We start from the raw sequence: 18,511 nt of genomic DNA, 5'->3' as shown, positions 1-18,511 counted from the left end.
CCACTGCCTGCTCAGTAGGCCCAGCCACTCTCACCTGGGAATAGAAGGCTGGGGCATAGATGCTACGAAAGGCTGATCTTAGAGGTGCCTGACTCGGGAGCAACGCGTTCAAGTTAGAACCTGGGCAATCCAGCCAAGTCAAAGAAGTGGGTCTGCAGCCCCCGATCCCTCCTGGACACTCAGATCCCAGCAGCCAGTGTCCAGGCCCATCTTGCCCCCCTGAAACCTCCATCACTGAGACCTCCAAATGAACCGATCAGTGTGCTGAAAAAAGCTCCTCTGTGCTCACAAGCAGGGGAGAGAGGATGCCCTCCCCCCACCCCATGTCTTCATCTCTTTTTTTCATTGCTGTAATATTTTCTGTACACCCATGTAGTTATACCTATAAACAATATCTAACCCTTAAATAGAACTCCCATATGCCAGGTAAAGTTCTAAGGGCCTTATATATATTCACTCATTTAATCCTCACGACAATCTGATACAGTAATTCATTTTACAGATCAGGAAACTCAGGCATAGGGAGTTAAGTAATTTGCCCCAGGAGACCTACTACCAGAGTCTAGCTGTCTTAACCATAACCACAATCTAGAAGACATATATATACATACATATACACATACATACATACATATGTACATGCAGTCATGTGCTGCATAACATTTCAGTTAATGAGGGCCCATCCACATATGTGACGGTGGTATACCATACAGCTTAGATTTACACCGTCTAGGTTTGTTTAAATATACTCTATGATGTTTACACATATATGTGTATGTATTAGGTTTATATATAATTTTTTACATAAATGCATTGCAGAAATATGATTGTATACTTGTTTTAATATTTTTAAAATTTCCTTTTATATTTTTTCCTCCCTACACCATGGAATTCATGTTAACACCTTGAAGTGTGATCTTCTATATTTTTTATTTATAAGTCCATGTATACTCACCAGTATACATGGACTTATATATACGAATAACTATAATCACATGTATGTATATATATAATTATATATATGGTTCCTTTTGTCATTATTTTAAAATAGTGGTTTATATTAAGTAAATACACTTATGTCTCCTTCTCAGTTATACCTGGAAGCCCCTGGGAGATCTAATTCTTTTTATTTTTTTTAAGACCTTATTTATTTATTTTGAGAGAGAGGGGAAGGAAGGGAGAAAGAGAGGAAGAGAAATATCAATATGCAAGAAATACATTGATCAGTTCCCCCTCACATGTCCCCAGCCAGGGATCTGGCCGGCAACCCAGGCACGCGCCCTAACCAGGAATCAGCCCAGCGGCTTTTTGGTTCACAGGCCATCACTCCATCCACCGCCCACCACCGGGGCTGGCTCTGCCTCTAACAGTCACACTTTAGTCCACCCGCCAGGTCTTTCTACCTGGCCCTCCCACTCGTTATCTTCTAGAATCCCATCCTCAACCACAATGGGCTTATTTCTTTAATCCATTAGGGACTGTGATGGCGGAAATTTCAGGCTGGGTGAGAGGAAAGGCCAGCGAGAAAGCAACGAATGGCATTTCTGGCTGGGGCTTGCCTGTCCACTGGCTGGTACCCAGCAGCCCTCAGCCCCCAGAGACAGGAATGCTGACTGTGTTATTGTGAAATCATTTGTATATTGTGAAGTGCTTTGCATATGATGGAGTGATTTGCATACAGGGCAGAGGCTGTCTGAGAGATCCCAGAGCAGCATCCCTGAGAGTCGTTCTCCCTTTGCAAAGAATCCAACGCAGGGCTTCCACTTCAGAATTCAGGGAGGGGCACAGGAGGGCATCCTGGCCCACCTGTGGGCCTGGTCAGGTAAGGCAGACAGGGGGCTCTCAGAGGAAAACTGATCCCACCTGGTAGGAGCTGGGAGTCTAGACATTAGAGTGTGAGGTAGAACAGGGCATTGAGGACTGAGTGTGCCCTCAAAACCCCCAGAAGGGGACAGCGACTCAGCACAGATGAAGGGAGCTGTCATGGGAGGCCGATGAGGGTCAGAGGCTTGGAGAACCCCGCCTTCACAACCCCTGCCCAAGTAAGTACCCACATGGCCCTTCCTGAACAGTCTTCAGCTCTGGCTGATTCCCAGAGAAGGAGGCAAAGTGGAAACACAGAGCCAGACCCCTGCCCCCTGGAAGGGAGGCGCGATATCACAGGCTCAGGGTTCAGGGACACCCAGGTTTGAATCCTGGCTCTGCCATCGTGCTGTGGTTTCACCCTGGGCTCACACTGACCACCTCAATGGGCTAGAATGAGGATTCACATAGTAGGTGTTCAGTAAATCGCAGTTACAATAATAATGTTATTGTTGCTCTACTGGTCTAAGAGGTCAGGCCAACTTCCTCTAGGTGCGGGGAGCACAGAGCCCTTGCTCCCTCAGGTTTGGACTTCAGAGCAGCAGTGTCAAACCACCATGCATTGGACCCCAAAGGGTTACAAACTGGAGACAAAGGCCTGAGGTTCCCAGCGAAAAACCAAAGCATAAAAATAATTCGATGAGTAAGAATAAAATTCCCTCTTCTGAGGTTCCCGGGTCTAGGCCCCTCCCTGCGGCAGGCACTTCCCCTTTCCCTTGTTCATGGAGGAGCCTGGCCTGGCTGACTCAGAAGTGGACGCCCGCCCGCAGCCGTCCTCCCATTCGGGACTGGTCCGGCCAGCGGCGGGCTGCGAGTCTGGCAGTCGAGCGCGCCCCCGTGCGGCCTCGAGGAAGACTGCAGCCCGAGAGAAGAAGCGGAACCCAGACCCGCACGCCCAGCCGCCCAGCGGCTCGCGGTCCCTGCGGCACCACCGCCTTCGCCCAGCCCAGCCTGGCTGAGCGCGGTACCCACGGTTCTCCCACTTCCGCCCGGCCCTCCTCACCACCCCCGTGGCCGGGGCCCAGCGGAAGTGCGCTGGGCGTCCGGATCCCCCATGGCCGCGAAACGGAAGCGCTCCCGGACAGCCACTCCCCACAACACCGCGGCGCGCGGCGTGTCGGGTTCCGGACAGGTCCCGTGTGACGTGGCCGCGTGCTGGGGGCGGCTCCGGGCCGGGGGCCGGGCTGCGGGGCCGGGCGGGGCAGGCCTGGGGCGGGGCGCGGCGCCGCAGCTGGATGGCCGGGGCCGCCCGGAGCGCCACCGCCGCCGCAGCCGCACGGTGAGTGACCGCCAGACTTTCAGGGCCCGCGTCCCGGGCGAGATGGACCCGGCGATGCCCGAGACCCCGGCCCGCCTCTCCCTGGGCCGCCCTGGGCCTCTCGCCGAGCCCGGAGTTAAACTCCTTGGCTCTTCCCCCCCCGTCGCCCACGCGTGGCCCCCCACCCCTCCCTCGCTCTCCCCCTCCTCCTCTGCCTCTCCCACTATCTCCAGCTCTTTTTCCCTTGCCTCTGCCTCTTAATTTCTCCTTTCCTTCTCCTCTCTGACTCCGCACCCCCTTCCCCTCTCCTAAATCTGTCGTCCCCTCACTGCTACGTGACCCGCCTCGGCCTCCATGCCCGCCCTGGCCCTGTCCCGCCTCTGGACCCCAGTGGAGCCCAGGGAATTTCATCAGGGTCTCTCGTTTAAGCCTGGAGATCCTGAACGGGGACATCTTTTCCACCGCCAGAGGCAGCTGCTTCCCCTCCCTCCCACCTCTAGCAGCAGATGAGGAAACTGAGGCAGGGACATCTGCAGCTCAAGGTCACAGCCAGCACGAGGCAGGGCAGACCACATTTAAATCTCATGCCTGAGTTTCCAGATGGAACTTCTCCCTTGGTTGATTCACATCCTTGTCCTGTGGTGACCTGCTGGGTACATTCCTGCTGCCCAGTGCTGTGGGCCTCCGACAACACAAGAAGGGCTCTCTGTACCTCCTCCATGCCCGACACATTCACTGGCATTATCAGGCTCCTCTCATGTGCACAGCTGTGTGAGGGAGGCGACATTTATCTTCATTCTACAGAGAAGGAAACTGAGGCTTCGAGAGGGGGCTGCAGGGACCCGCAGTCAAACAGCTGGAAGTAACACAAAGTTAATGGCAGTGCTCTGAGCATCTCTGAGGCAGCTCCTAAGTGAAGGATGCTTTCTCTTCACTCCCACCCCCAGCTGTTTCTGTACCCCAGGGACATTGGGCTTGTTTCCTAGGAAGAAGCTCTAATGGTCCTGTCCTTGCTCAGCTGCTTGGCTTCCCCACCTGCACCTCCTAACGTTGTCCCATCAAGCTAGATAGTGCCAGCCTCAGTCCCTGCGATGTCCTCATCAGGGTGCATCCTGGCGGCAAAACCTCCCCTGGCAGCGAGAGACACCCGGCTGGGCCGGGCCTGCCGGTGGCTGAGGGGAACCCAGCCAGCGCCTCACCCTGTCATTAGGGAAAGTTTAGCCTCGGGCAGACGTGCTGACACACAGTCTGAAACTCGCCCAGAAGGAAAAAATGTGTGGTCCTTGGAGTGTGGAGAAGCAGGGAACCTTTGCTCTGGGCACCCGCCATTTGGATCTCCAGAGGCCGTGGGCCAGGCAAGCGGGAGAGCAGATGCCGGGACGTGGTGGATCGGGAAAGTGAAGATGCCATATTTCTTAAGCTGGTGTTCAGCTTAGGGTGGCAGCTCACGTAAGTGGCCTTTGTGTTTTTCAGCACCTGGCATGCCTGGATGTCCCTGCTCTGGCTGTGGCATGGCGGGCCAAAGGCTCCTCTTCCTCGCTGCTGTTGCCCTGGAGCTCCTGGGAGGGGCTGGGGGTTCCCAGCAGGCCCTCCGGAGCCGGGGGGCTGCAGCAGCCTGTCGCCTAGACAACAAGGAAAGCGAGTCCTGGGGGGCCCTGCTCAGCGGGGAGAGGCTGGACACCTGGATCTGCTCCCTCCTGGGCTCACTCATGGTGGGACTCAGCGGGGTCTTCCCGTTACTGGTCATTCCCCTGGAGATGGGGACCACGCTGCGCTCAGAAGGTGGGTGACCCTTCTCTGCACCCTGGGGCAGCCAGCAGCATGGGAAACATCCCAGCTTACGGTGTGACTGAGGAGGAGAGTGAGGGCAGAATATGATTTCTTGCCTTGGTCCTGTGAGACCAGGGTGCACACTGCTCATCTGTTCACTCATGTGTGTTCTTTTGTTCTGAAAGAGTAACTGTCAGCGAACACTCACCAAGAAGCAATATAGATAGTGGATAGAGATATGGATGCCAGAGGCCCGTGTTCAGATCTTGGCTCTGCCACTTCCCAGCTGGGTGCCATTGAGCAAGTTACTTAACTTCGCTCTGCCTCAGGCCAACGTTAAAAATGGGGGTAACAGTAGTGTCTACCTCATAGGTACTATTGTGACAATTAAGTGAACTCATATCAGCAAAGCACTGCCTGGAGCAGGGAAAAGGCTGTGTGTTTGCGGGCCCGGTGCTGGGTGTGAGGGTGCCGTGGCCAGCAACGCCCTGCCTTTCCCTGTGGTCTCTGTGCATAGTGCAGAGGAGCTCTCACACCAGAAGCCCCTGGGTCAGCCTTGCCCACGAACACACGAGAGGCTGGTCGCAGGCATGCCTCTGGGAAGGGGTCTGGGAGGCAGGGCACAGGCACGGGTGGAGGCTTTCCCTTGGCTACCCGTTTGCATGGTCTGCATGTGCCGTCTATCCACAAATGACATGTTGTAATGAATAGCCCACAAGGTCGGATGGGGAGCTGCTAACAATACAGGTGCCTTTCGCCCCCACCCAAGAGTGTGACGCAGTGAGTCTGAGAGGGCCCCAGGCGCTCATGCTCCCGGTCACTGGGCTGAGGGCTGCCACACAGGCTGCGGACAGAGGCGTCACTCCTGCGCATCAGCTCAACCCGTCTTGTGTGACCTGCGAGGTCAGAGTAGGGAGGATTTGGATGATTAGCTCCATTTGACAAATGGGGAAGCACAGGTACGGGGAGGTTCTCTGACCATCCTGAAGTCACACTGCCTCTGCCCTCTGGGCTTCAGTTTCTTTCAAACCGTTTGGATATGGCCCCCTTAGACACTTCCAGCTCTGGAAGCTGCAGGCTGGCAGAAGTCCCCAAATCTCTGTTACTTTGCTGAGAGCAACAGTGGTTGAGAAAAGAAAATTCCCATTTAATGAGTGCTTGCTCTGTGCATTGTCACTGGATTCCCACAAGATCTCTGTCAGATAGGTACCATTATCCCTAGTTTACAGAAGGGGAAACTGAGCCCCAGCAGTACTCTGCCCCAGGTCACCAGCTGGGGGGTTGAGCTGCTGGGGCCTTGAGCACGAGGCAGCAGTGGCTCACAGTCATCGGCGGTCTGGAGTATTCTGGGGAGCACCCAGCCCCTGCTGGGCCTGGGGGCGGGGACCAAGGAAGGGCAACAGCCCTTGTCTGGCCTCAGAGAGGCTGACGAGCTGGGTGGGACAACACAAAGAGCCATAAGCTGGGAGGGGCAGGGGTCGGCCGGGGCCCTGGTAGGCCAGCCCCCAGGCCCTGCATCCGTGCCTTGCAGCTGGGGCCCGGCGCCTGAAGCAGCTGCTCAGCTTTGCCCTGGGAGGGCTGTTGGGCAACGTGTTTCTCCACCTGCTGCCTGAGGCCTGGGCCTACACGTGCAGCTCCAGTCTTGGTGAGTGAGGTCACAGGCTGGGGGCAGGGGGTGGCGCTTGGGGGAGCTGGTCCCCATACCCAGCGCTGGCTGGGGCCCTGCCTGCTCTGCCGGAATGACTGGGAGAGGGGCTCTGGGCCTCTGGCAGGGAACTTGTCCTGGTCCCTGCAGCAGTCCCTGGGGTCCTGCTGCCCCACCAGCCAGTCCTGGCCCCCTGCCCCTGTCCCTGCCCCGGCCTAGGTCCCATTCCAGACGGCACCCCCTCTGTGGCCCTGGCTTGGCCTGGCCTGTCAGTGCTGCCCCTGCAGGTGGTGAGGGGCAGCGCCTGCAGCAGCAACAGCAGCTGGGGCTATGGGTCATCGCTGGCTTCCTGACCTTCCTGGCTTTGGAGAAGATGTTCCTGGACAGCAAGGACCAGGAGGGGACCAACCAGGTGAGCCTGAAACTCCAGCACCTGGGGACCGCAGTCTCCGTTTTGTGGTGGCGTCAGGGCTGGAGGCTCAGCTTCAGAGCTGAACCCTGAAAGAAGGGCCTCTTGGCCCTTTCCTGGGACCTCTGGAGGTGGGGCCAGCTTGCTGGGAGGGTCTGGGGAGGGACGGCGTCAGCCCCCGCTGCGGCCTGTTCTCGCAGACTGATAGCAACAGCAGTGTGGGAGGCAGGCTTTTGAGTTTGGGGGCCCCCAGCTGATTGAGCAACAGAGAAGTCCAGCCAGATAAAAGGGGAGGTCCCTGCCTGTTTCTCCACCTCTCGCTCCCCTTCTGCACCCACCCTGGCCACGTGGGGGGGCATCTAATGTCACTTCTCCCTCCTTCTCCTGGCCCTAGGCCCCCAGCAAAGACCCCGTTGTTGCTGCCGCCGCGCTCAATGGAGGCCACTCTCTGGCCCAGCCGGCTGCAGAGCCCGGCCTGAGCGCTGTGGTCCGGAGCATCAAAGTGAGTGGCCCGCTCAGGGCCCCCTCCTGCAGCCACCCCGCCCCGAGTGGCCGGCCCAGGTCAGCCCTGCCTGCCCCGTTCAGCCGGCTTTCTCCCCCTCTCGCAGGTCAGTGGCTATCTCAACCTGTTGGCCAACACCATAGACAACTTCACTCACGGGCTGGCTGTGGCTGCCAGCTTCCTTGTGAGCAAGAAGGTGAGTGGCGGTCGGGGCAGGTGGGACCCAGGCGGTTCCAGTGCAAACGATGGTGTTCGTGTTGACCAGTTGGCTCTACCTCCAAAATAGGCCTCCAGCCCATCCCTCGCTGCCCCCTGTGTCGGCAGCGCCCCTGTCTGAGCCCCTAGTCTTCCCCACCACTCTCCTGGACACGGCCTTCTTTTGTCCCGAGCCACTGGCCTGTTCTCCTTGGTGTGAACACTTCTTGTTGGGACAACGGGCCTCTGCCAGGCAACTTCTGTAGGCTTCTCCCCCACCTTCTTCCTCTGCCCTCTGTCTGCCTACTATTGGACACCCAAGCTCTTTCCTTCTTCCTGGCCTCACCTCACACTGCGCCATCTGCCCGAGTGTTCTTCCTCCCACTCTGAACGGCCGGCTTCTCAGCCTTTTGGCCTTGGCCTAAAGGCACTTCCTCAAAGAGGCCTTTGCTGACCCCTCGTCTAATGAGGCCCCCAGTCCCACCATCCTGCACAGCAGCTGTCACAGCGTGTGTGATCACACGGTTCTTTGCATGTGTGCTCAATGCTGGCCTCCCTCCTCCAGACTGTTAGCTTCATGGGGGCAGGTTGATTGCTGGATTTCTAGTCGCCAAATGGTGGCCAGCCAGAGCAGAGCAAATAGAGGTAGACCGAGGGGACAAGTGGGTGCCCTGGCCCTCGGCACAGACCCCACAGACTCCCCTTCCTGCAGATTGGGCTCCTGACCACCATGGCCATCCTCCTGCACGAGATCCCTCATGAAGTGAGTTCCAGAGGGTCCCACGGGTCAGCTTTGGGGGCCTGGAGCTGGGGCGTGGGGCACTGGGATGGGGCTGCCTTGCAGCGGCAGCTCAGGGGCTGGACGTGGGAGGCATGGAGCTACTCGGCCCCTCAGGCTGCAGCCTCCCCAGGCCTGGGGTGCTAGCCAAGGGCACGTGGGCTGGGGACCAACAGAAGGCCCTTGCGGGGGGCTTGATGTGTGTGTCTCTAGACCGGAGGCCCACAGGGTCTGGGCCTGCTGGGGCCCAGAGTGATCGTCTGGACCTCCCCTCAGGTGGGCGACTTTGCCATCCTGCTCCGGGCCGGCTTTGACCGATGGAGCGCAGCCAAGCTGCAGCTCTCGACGGCACTGGGGGGCCTGCTGGGGGCCTGCTTCGCCATCTGCACACAGTCCCCCAAGGGAGTAGGTACGGGAGTGGTGAGTGGGGGCAGGCAGGTGGTGGTCAGCAGAGGGGCCCCAGCCCAGGGCACGGCTGCTCCCCCCAAAGTCCAGGCTGGGTTCTGCCCCTGGTCCCACCCTGTGGGAGAGGTGGGGCGCACACAGTTCCCTGGGCTCCCAGCCAGTGGACCCTCTCCCACTGCAGAGGAGACTGTGGCCTGGATCCTGCCCTTCACCTCTGGTGGCTTCCTCTACATCGCCCTCGTGAACGTGCTGCCCGACCTCTTGGAGGAAGATGACCCATGGTGAGTGGCCCACTGGGACTGACACTCACTCATGGGACACGTAGGGGCTCTTCCCCTTCCACCTCGTCCCATAAGGCCCCTTGAGCCCTGAACCCTCCCCCCACAGGCACTCCCTGCAGCAAGTGCTTCTCCTCTGCGCGGGGATCCTGGTGATGGTGCTGTTCTCGCTCTTCGTGGAGTAACGTCTCTGGTGCCCCACCCCCCACACAGCAATAAGAGACTCGGATTTACCCTGTGACCGTGTGCGAGGCAGAGGGGGCGAGTGTGAGAGCCAGCGAGCCTCCCAACAGACCAGAGGGTGTGTGTGTGTGTGTGTGTGTGTGTGTGTGTGTGGTGTGCACGTGTGAACACCGGTGTGTGAGACCGACACTGTGATCCCTCCGGCCCGGGGCCCGCGCCTGCCCCCCAGCCGCACTGCGCCCCTCTCCTTGCCACCCTGTCATCCTGCACCTCCCAGAGCAGGCAGCAAAGGAATAGCAGCGCTGCACCCTCGCAGCGGCCTCGCCCCACCAGGAGCCCCAGAGCTGGCGCCTGCGGGGGGCGCCGTAGGTCCCTGGCTGAGAGAGTAAACCTCTGCTCACGCACCCACCCTGGGCAGAAGTCGGGCAACTTCCCTGCTGCATCCATCGGCCTGGCCCTTCCTTTGCCAGCTCTAAGGCCAAAGAAAGGCGAAGCGGCACCCCTGCAGACCCCAGCCCCACTCAGCACTGACACTCAGCCCTCCCAGCACAGAGGTGGGAGGTGCTTTCCAAGGCCTTCCTCCTGGCCGCCCGCCCTGGGCCGGCTTCTGCCGCTGGTGAATGCTCCCTCGCTGCGCCAGCAGCCCTTGCCACTTCCAGCTGCCAAACAGCAGCAGGCAGGGCAGCCAGCAGCCCCGGGCCAGAGAGGCCTCCCGGTCCAGCTCAGGGACGCCTGTGCCAGCCCAAGGTCCAGGCGGATATTCCAAGGGCAGGAAGAGAGTGGCTCGTGGCTGCCCCTCCTTGCACGGGCCCCTTTTCCTGCCCCACTGAGGAGGGGTCAGCTGGGGGTGGCGCAGACCCCATGTCGTCAGCGCTCAGGAATGTGCTCCGGGAGAACGCTGAAGCCATAATCCCCAGTTATTTCCCTTGGCTGGCGCCCAGGTACTCAGCTGGCCACTCCACAGCCAGGCCCCAGCCCTGCTGCTCGACTGGACGTTCTCAGAAGTGGCCATTAAGACAGTCTGAATGGTTTTACAGCAGTTTTGCTGTGGTTCTGTTTGTATCTGTAAATACCTGTTCTATATATAAGATGCAAATAAAGATTATACAGACGTGCTGCCTCTGTTCTGCACACCATCACCCACAGTCGAGCAGGGCTCTTACGGGCACCTGTGCCCCAGCCAGGCCGGCGGCTCCATGGCCCCGGCTGCCTGCCAGCCTCCACTTGCCCCCACCTTCCACCCTTCTGCCTTGTGCTCGTCTCTGAACTGCCACCCTGCAGTGCTCCACTGAACAGGACAGCATTTCATGTTTCATGCGCTGTGCATTGTAGCCCACAGCTCCCCCGAGGGTGGTGCCCTCATTATACAGGCCCATGAGCCAGCAGCCTTTTCTCATTCTGAGTAACTTAATCAGCAAAGGGACCTCCATCCACAAAGGCATCTGCAGGTTTAGCCTCAATGAAATTATTTTTCATTAAAAAGGAAAGAAAATACAGATCCTTCAAAACCACACCCTCCCCACCTCTGACTGCTGTGTAAGGACAGGACCAGGCACGGGGGGGGGGGGGCGCGCTGCTTCCCCACAGTGCGCTCAGGAGAAAGAAGGGGAAGCGGAGTCCCACCTACCCTTTCCAAGCAAGCCACGCAGCTGCCAGTAGCCTGTTGGCTGAGAGAGTCTGCACGGCATCACTGAGTCCAGTACGGGGGCAGCACCCTCAGCCTGGTTGAGTCATCCTTTTCAGCAAAGGCAGCGACCTGCTGCACCTGAGGTGCCCAGGATCTGATGGGTCTGCACCTCATCTGTCAAGGAAGGAACCCAGGGCTCTGGCCGGCCCCCACCCTCCCCTTGGCAGCGCTGGGGCTGCTGCATTGAGCCCCAGGTGGTGCCTGCAGGTTTACTAGGACGCCAGGGCCAGGTGAGCGCCCCAAGTGGTTATGAGGGGGAGTGCAGGACCTGGGTGGCTGGGCCTAGAACCAGAAGCACTTGGGAGGCTCCACTGGGCTCCTCAGCTAAAGGATGGGGAGTCAATGGGACTGCCGTTAACTCTGGAAGGCCATTCAGGGGGGCTTTCAAAGGACATGGGGTCTGCCAGCAAGTGGGGCTGACGGCAGAGCCGTGTTCGCGAACACAGCATAACGAAAGGTTAGGCCTAGAAAGCCTCTCACAGTGGGTCCTGCTTAAGGTTCCCTTTTCAGCCAGAGGAAATGGACCAAAAGAGACAAGGGAGCCTGTGGGGAAACAGGAGACTCGGGCCTGGAAACAAAGGAGTTTCAAGGGGAAAAGACCCAGAGCCTGGCTTTCCAAGGAAGCAAGGCTGAGGGCCAGAGCACCAAAGTTCGAAAAGAAGGGGAAGGCTGGCTCTGTGTAGGGCCCTCCTTCTTGAGCTGCAGCGCCACAACCTCTGAGCTCAGCGAGGTGGGGCGGGCGTGGTGGTGGGGGTGCTGGAGGAACAAGGTGGGAGAGGCCGGAAGACAGAGGACAGCTGCAGCAGCTCACGCCCCGCCCCCCGCCAGCTCAAGTCCTCGCCCAGACGACTGGATGAGGGCCCACAGCTGTCTTGAGCTTCCAGGCAGCAGCAGCCCTTGGCGAAGGTTCTCGTGCAAGCACCCCCGCTCTTCCAGAGGCCAGGGAAGGTGAGACAGACAGGTGACAGGGACCTGAGCCATCTTTTATTGGGAATTTTAACCAGGGAGGGACCAGAGAGAGGTGGCGGGCGACCCCTAGGCGTAGTACTGCAAGTTGGCTTTCTTCTTGGCCTGCACCTCCAGGATGCCCTCCATGTAGTCCTCGTGGGTGAGCTCCGTAGCACCCCTGCGCAGTGCGATCATGCCCTGCACCCAGGACAGGCAGGCTCTAGGTGTGCCCGGGGGGGTCCCGGCCTTCTCAGCCTCCTCCCCTCAGGAGTCTCCACTGGCCAAACAGCCCTGCCCTGTCCAGGGGAGGGAGCGTGGCGCACCCACCCACCACCTCACCCCACCACTCACCGCCTCCACACACACAGCCTTGCACTGGGCCCCGTTGAAGTCATCCGTACAGCGGGCCAGTTCCTCATAGTTCACGTCAGGACTGAGGGAGGACAAATGCCACAGCACTGTTACTTGTGGGACAGGGTTGGGGGAGCAGATGTGCTCCCACATGGCCCCTTCAAGTCAGCTCGCCCTGTGACTGCAGCCAAGTCCCTTCCCCACTGTGCCTTGTTACCTTCCTGGTACAAGCTGAGGGGAGGGAGGGGGCAGCCAGGTTATTTTTGTCTCAAGCTCTAGCCTTCTAGAAACGTGTACCTGAGACCCCAGGGGCTGATGCAGGCCGAGACGGGGAGCAGGAGGGCGTGGAGAGGAGGGTGGCCGTCCGCCCCCGGCTAGGTAACGCCGGCCCTGTGTCAGCACGCTGCCGCCACTTAATGGTCTCGCGTGCCAAGCACTGTGCTTGATGGTGCCATAACCCCATGAGGTCGGGGCCGCTATCCCCAAGTACCAGATGAGAAGGTGGAGACCTGGAGGTCATGCTGCCTGTTAAAGGCCCCACAGATCTGACCCCAGGTCCACCTGGCCCCTGGCTGGTTCCCCAGGACCACGCTGGGCTGTGCCCATCCACTGGGGTCAGGGAGGCCGGGAAACTGAGGGCCTCTGGCCTGCAGACCTTCCAATCACGGGGAAGGAGAGGAGCAGCCAGAATTAAGGTCTGGGCCTTAACAAGACTCTTCCTCAGGCACCTGGGGAGAAATGGAGGTGGTTGTGTAGAAGTGTCTGCTGAGTGTGAATGGGCTGTGCAAAGGGGATGGGCAGGGGCCTGGGGAAGCTCAAAACAGACCTTAATTTTGATTACAAAACAGGGCTCCTGTGCTGCCGCCCCTTCAGGGCTCAGCGCCCCGCTCTCGGTGTCCTTGCTCACCTGACATTCATTTTCCGGGAATGGATCTGCATGATTCTGGCCCGGGCCTCCTCATTGGGCATCGGGAACTCAATCTTTCGGTCCAGACGGCCTGAGCGGAGCAGGGCAGGGTCCAGGATGTCCACCCTGTTCGTGGCTGCGATTACCTGAGCAAACGAAGCAGCAGCAACTTGTATTGAGGAGAAAGGGGTTCACAGACAGGCAACAGTCACGGCCACAAGAGGCAGAAAGATAGTCCAGGGTCCAGGTGAAAGGGCAGGGGGTGTTCAAGACAGACCTGTTCTACTGGGTTGGCCAAAAAGTTCGTCTGTTTTTTTCTGTAAGATGGCTCCAGTAGCATTTAGTTGTCTTTAACTTCATTCGAAGCAATTTCATTACACTGTATTGTGACAGCTGTCATGTCAGCATGCATTTTAAAAATACTTATCAAAATTGGTGAATTTTTGTGTAGCCATTTTAATACTGAAGATGGAAGAAAATAAGCAACATTTTCGGCATATTATGCTTTATTATTTCAAGAAAGGTAAAAACGCAAAACAAACAAAAAAAAGATTTGTGCAATGTATGGAGAAGGGGCTATGACTGATCGAATATGTCAAAAGTGATTTGCAAAGTTTCATGCTGGAGATTTCTCACTGAACGATACTCCATGGTCAGGTAGACCAGTTGAAGTTGACAGCGATCAAATCGAGGCATTAATTGAGAACAGTCAACATTATACCACATGGGAGAGATAGCAGACTACTCCAAATACCCAAATCAATAGTTATTGGTAAAAATGAAACACATGCCTTTTACAGAAAAAACTGTACCAACTTTTTGGCCAACCCAGCAGCTGTTAATAGCGAGGTGACCGAGAAGGTACCCTACCTCTAAGGCCCACATTCCTCATCTTTAACAATACCTCGCCTTCAACAGTACTCACCTTTACTTGGGTGTTGGGCTGGAACCCGTCCAGCTGGTTCAGAAGCTCCAGCATTGTCCTCTGTACCTCCCGGTCCCCAGCCTTCTCACTGTCAAAGCTGAGAGACACGGGAGGCCCAAGACGCTGGTGAGGCCACTGCTTGGGAAGAGACCTCCCTTCTCCCTCCACCCAGCAGAAGCCTAACCTGCCTGTCCAGGGTAGGGAAATGTCTCGCTAAACCTGGGGCCCCCAGCCCAGAAACCAGCACAGAAAAGGTGAAACTGCTGACTGCTGGGGTCCAGGGCTGAGCTGAGGATAAAGCGTGAGCAAAACCACCCACTGCCTGGATGAGCGCGCCCTTGCAAACTGCTCTAAGCTTAGAAATACAGCCAGCCAGGCCAGGCTTGGAGTGAAGTGTCCTTCAGCTGAGATCTGAAGGCTGAAAACACATCGGCTGGGCAACCAATCATTGGAGGAGAGGGAAGAAAGAAAACACATTCCAGAGAGGAAACAACAGGTACAAAATCTCTCCCACCACAGAGCCAGGGTGGGCCTGCAGGCCCAGGGGGCGCCGCGGGGAGTCCAGATGGATGGGGAGGCAGGGGCAGAAACAGCATGAGGCCAGAGGGAAGCAGGGAGAGAGGCGCGGGCACCCTGCAGGCCATGGCAGGCGCAAGCATCCACCCCAAGGAACAATGGGGGAGGCCCAGAGAGGGTGTGAAGTAGGACCCCTTTGTGAGGGGCTGCGTGAGTGACGTGATCAGGTTTTGTAAGAAACACACTGCCAGCTGGGAGGAGACTGGATGGTCAGGGAAAAAAATAAGAAGCAGAGAGGCTAGTAAGAAGGGAATTCAGGAAGTAGAACGACAAAAGCAGAGCTGCGTCATCGCAGTAACGGGGACAGATGGGGTAGTAGGATTTAGAAGAGACCCCTGGCGGCACTCAGCACCCCCTTACCGCTTGGTGCCGATGGCATCCAGCTCATCAATGAAGATGATGGATGGCGCTTTCTCCTTGGCCAGGGCAAAGGCGTCCCGGACCAGCTTGGCACCATCCCCAATGAACATCTGCACCAGCTGGGGGCCAGCCAGCTTCAGGAAGGTGGCCTGGGTGTGGTGGGAACAGGGGTTCATGGAGTCAGGCCAAAGGCACCACGGGAGGTCCCTTTGGGCCTGTAGCATTCAGCTCTGCCCACTTCCTCCTCACCCTTCCCAAAGAACCCACCTTAGTCTGCGCAGCACAGGCCCGGGCCAGCAGGGTCTTCCCCGTACCCGGGGGCCCATACATCAGCACACCCTTTGGAGGCTGGATCCCCAAGTTCTCAAACTTCTCCTTGTGGTTCATTGGCAGGACAATGGCCTCCACCAGCTGCCAGGAAGAAGTCCTGTGTGAGGAGGGCGAAGCCCTGAGGGCCCCTACAGCCCCACTTTTCATGGTTTCAACCCCCATCTGCAACCCTCCTATTCCGATTCAGGGACGCTGCCTCCTCCTTCCCCCATATCAGGAGAACACACAACGCCCACTCCCACCCAGGCTGACGGTCTCTCCAGGAACAGCGGGGTATGGTGGGAACACGCTGAGCCTGAGTTCCAGTCCGGGCTCTGGCTGGCCTTAACATTCTGTGACTCTAAGCAAGTCATTCAATCTCGCTGGATCTCAAGTCTCCTAAACTGTCACATAGCATCCTTCTTGCCCCACTAGGATGCTATGAGGATAAGAGGTACATTAGGGAGCAGTGCCCCGGTCAATGAAACAGAGAAACACAAAAGGCTGGCGAGGCTGCTAGTGGCCGCCACACCACCCTCACCTCCTGAATCTGCTTGTCCAGGCCCCCGATGTCACTGTATTGTTCTGTGGGCCTCTCGTCCACCTCCATGGCCTTCACCCGTGAGTCATACTCTGTGGGCAGAGTCTCCAGGATCAGATAGGAGTCTTTGTTCACACCCTGGGGACACAGACAAAGCCTTCAGATTTGTCCAAGCTCAAGGCCTAATGAATTGGCTGGGTGACAGGTGTCTGTAGAGAGAAGAGAATGAATGATAGGGAACTGGGCGACACATCCAAGAGCAAGTCGACAGGACCTGACTCTCCGGGCTATTCTGCTGAGATTCAGGGCCAACAGTGACCTATGCCTGGGGCCGGGTACAGCTGGTCAGCAGGAGAAACTTCACTAGAAGAGCTGTCCCTGGGCTCAGGGACACCACTCACCACCAAGTCTCCGGGCTTCAGTTTTTCAGCATCCACCAACCCAATCACAGGCAGGAAGTAGGTCTGTGGGCAAGATACCAGAAGCAGCCTCAGTTACTGCCCTCAGTAAGGCTCCCCAGTCCTTTCCCACATGCACCCCTCACCCTCCTCAGTTTTCCTATTGTTGACCCAGCCTCACCTGTCGTGTAGAGGTTTTGATCACTGCACACTTGCCCTTCCTCTGGGAGTCCAGGTCAATATTGGCACCATCCTCCTCTTGGTCATTGGGGTCAACATCCAAAAGCTGGAAAGGGAAAAAGCTTAGATGAAGTGGGGAAAGGGAAAAAGCTTAGATGAAGTGGCCCTGCTCAGCGCACTGAACTCCCCAGCGCCAGGCGCTTCCTGGACTGAGACATTCCCGGCATCTGCAGGGCTGACCATCCCTACCTCACTCCTCAGTCTAGCCCTGAGCTCAGCAAGTGCAGCTGATAAACCAGGGTATCGATAAGATCTTTGTTTAGGTGATGCTTCTCTACACACAACTCATCTTCCCTTGAGGAAAAACAGCCAGTAGAAAAGAAGGCGTGAAGCTTCTGAGACCTTTCCCAGCCCTGTACAACCCACCAGAAGCTCACACTAGGAAGGGGGACCCTCGAGGGGTGCCGCAATATGCAATTTGGGCCTCAAAACTGCACCCACTCTTTCCCCAGTGGCCCAGCACAGGCTGTCTCCAGGCCCCACTAACCCCTCTTCCCCTCCACATACACACACACCTCGATGACGTTGGAGACAAGGTACGGCAGGGTCTTGTTCACTTTGATTTTCTCACTGTTCTCTTTGATCTTGTCTTTCATGGCCTGGAGTTCGTGGGTGACTCGTAACACTTCACTCTTCATTATCTGAGGCAAAGACGAGTGGAAGCAAATGTTCAGCCTTGGCTCAGTTTACCCCAGGGCCTTCTAATGGGTGAGGTCCAGGCTGCCCAAGGAACCGCCCCCCACCCCCACCCCGGCATCCGCTCACTCAGCTCTGAATGCTGAGCCTGGCTGTGTCCACATCCCACAGAAGTCAAAACAGGAGGCCAGCCTGGAGACCTCCTGGGGAAGCAGTTGTAGTAGAGGGAAAAGAGCAGGACTTTGGGTCAAATACGGGTTCTAGTTTCCACCGCTTATTAAGGCCTGGGTGCTTCAATATAAAAACTTTCTAAGTCTGTTTCCTCACCTGTAAAGTGAAGATTTCCTGAAAGAAGGATTTTCTAAAGCACTACTTAAAGCCCTCGCTGGGATAGGCAGTCCGATGATTCCTGCTCTCAGGCCTGGTCTCCCAATACCCTGTCCCTCTTCTGGTCCCTCTTAAGGCTTAGTTTTCGTTTCTCTTTTTCTGCTCCAAGGAGGACGCCACGGTCCCCATGGCTGTCCTAGGGAGGCAGCTGGGATCACCCTGGCCTGCCCTGTATGCCTACCTTAATCTCACTGTCCAGCAGCCGTGTGCGCTGGATAATCTCTTCTGTGGACATCTTGAGCACCTCCTCTCCAATTCCATCTTGCTGTTAAAAAAAAAAAATTTAACTGAGGGCAAGTATCCGCTTTCTCCAAACCCACTCAGCCTCAGTTTCCCCGCCCATAAGACTAGAATGAAGGATTCAGCATCCTTGCCCATATCCCAAGCGGCCACCACTCTAGAACCGCGCCAAATCTCCCCTTCCGCCAAGGTGGTCTCCCTCTGGCCTCGACTCGAGGACCCCAAGCTCTTCCAGAGCGCACCTCAGCTTCATCCCACACGGTCGCCATCTTTTCCTGCCGAGTCACTGGACTCTCGAGTTCCGGCAGCAGATTCATTTCCCGAGGAAAAGGTCGAAGATCGGGCTGGGTAGGAGCCTTGGCCTAAAATTAGCACTATCTTTCTTAATACCAGCTCTTGACTAGTAGCTGACCTCTTTCTTCAAGTCCTGACTCTGGCCGATTTAGCTCCGGCCGCGTTGTCCCAGCGAATCTGCTTCTCCAATTCAAAAGACGACGCATGAGCCACAGGACTCACCGCCTAGTCTCCGGAAACGTTCCCGCCCTCGTCCTGTTTATGCTGTGCTATTGGCCAGAGCGCGCAGTGGGCGGGGCCTATCAAAAAAAAAACCCTAAAGGGCGGGAGAAAGGACGAGAGCCGCAAAGGCCTTAGGGAAATGTAGTCTTAGTTTGGCCCAAAACCGAATGGAGCTTTCGAAGGATTTGATTCAACCTCAGAGTC

The 18,511-nt window shown here is 57.2% G+C and overlaps 2 protein-coding genes across 4 annotated transcripts; one reads left to right on the top strand and one right to left on the bottom strand.

Moving 5' to 3' along the window:
• The first annotated feature begins 3,072 nt into the window (after positions 1-3,072).
• SLC39A13 (solute carrier family 39 member 13) lies at positions 3,073-9,628 on the top strand. 3 transcript variants are annotated; one of them, XM_054587178.1, is made up of 10 exons: positions 3,073-3,142; positions 4,595-4,903; positions 6,423-6,536; positions 6,824-6,948; positions 7,340-7,447; positions 7,554-7,643; positions 8,355-8,405; positions 8,697-8,825; positions 9,007-9,106; positions 9,213-9,628. In XM_054587178.1, the coding sequence occupies exons 2-9, from the start codon at positions 4,603-4,605 to the stop codon at positions 9,067-9,069; spliced, it is 981 nt and encodes a 326-aa protein (XP_054443153.1). In that variant the 5' UTR covers positions 3,073-3,142; positions 4,595-4,602; the 3' UTR covers positions 9,070-9,106; positions 9,213-9,628. The 3 variants fall into 3 exon arrangements, with proteins under 3 accessions (XP_054443153.1, XP_054443152.1, XP_054443151.1); XM_054587177.1 differs by having other exon boundaries at positions 8,697-8,829; XM_054587176.1 differs by having other exon boundaries at positions 8,697-9,106.
• A 2,312-nt stretch (positions 9,629-11,940) lies between these two features.
• PSMC3 (proteasome 26S subunit, ATPase 3) lies at positions 11,941-18,303 on the bottom strand. The gene is made up of 12 exons (XM_054586987.1): positions 18,034-18,303; positions 17,733-17,816; positions 17,044-17,169; positions 16,470-16,574; positions 16,292-16,354; positions 15,891-16,028; positions 15,308-15,451; positions 15,041-15,189; positions 14,105-14,201; positions 13,180-13,325; positions 12,273-12,354; positions 11,941-12,119 (listed from the first exon to the last, which is right to left on the bottom strand). The coding sequence occupies exons 1-12, from the start codon at positions 18,106-18,108 to the stop codon at positions 12,009-12,011; spliced, it is 1,320 nt and encodes a 439-aa protein (XP_054442962.1). The 5' UTR covers positions 18,109-18,303; the 3' UTR covers positions 11,941-12,008.
• Positions 18,304-18,511: the final 208 nt, after the last annotated feature.

This window comes from Pteronotus mesoamericanus, unplaced genomic scaffold (genome assembly GCF_021234165.1).
Source record: "Pteronotus mesoamericanus isolate MK-2021 breed Mesoamerican mustached bat unplaced genomic scaffold, CSHL_Meso_final scaffold_1066, whole genome shotgun sequence".
Classification (NCBI taxonomy): Eukaryota; Metazoa; Chordata; class Mammalia; order Chiroptera; family Mormoopidae; genus Pteronotus; species Pteronotus mesoamericanus.
This window is presented reverse-complemented; position numbering and strand designations above follow the sequence as displayed.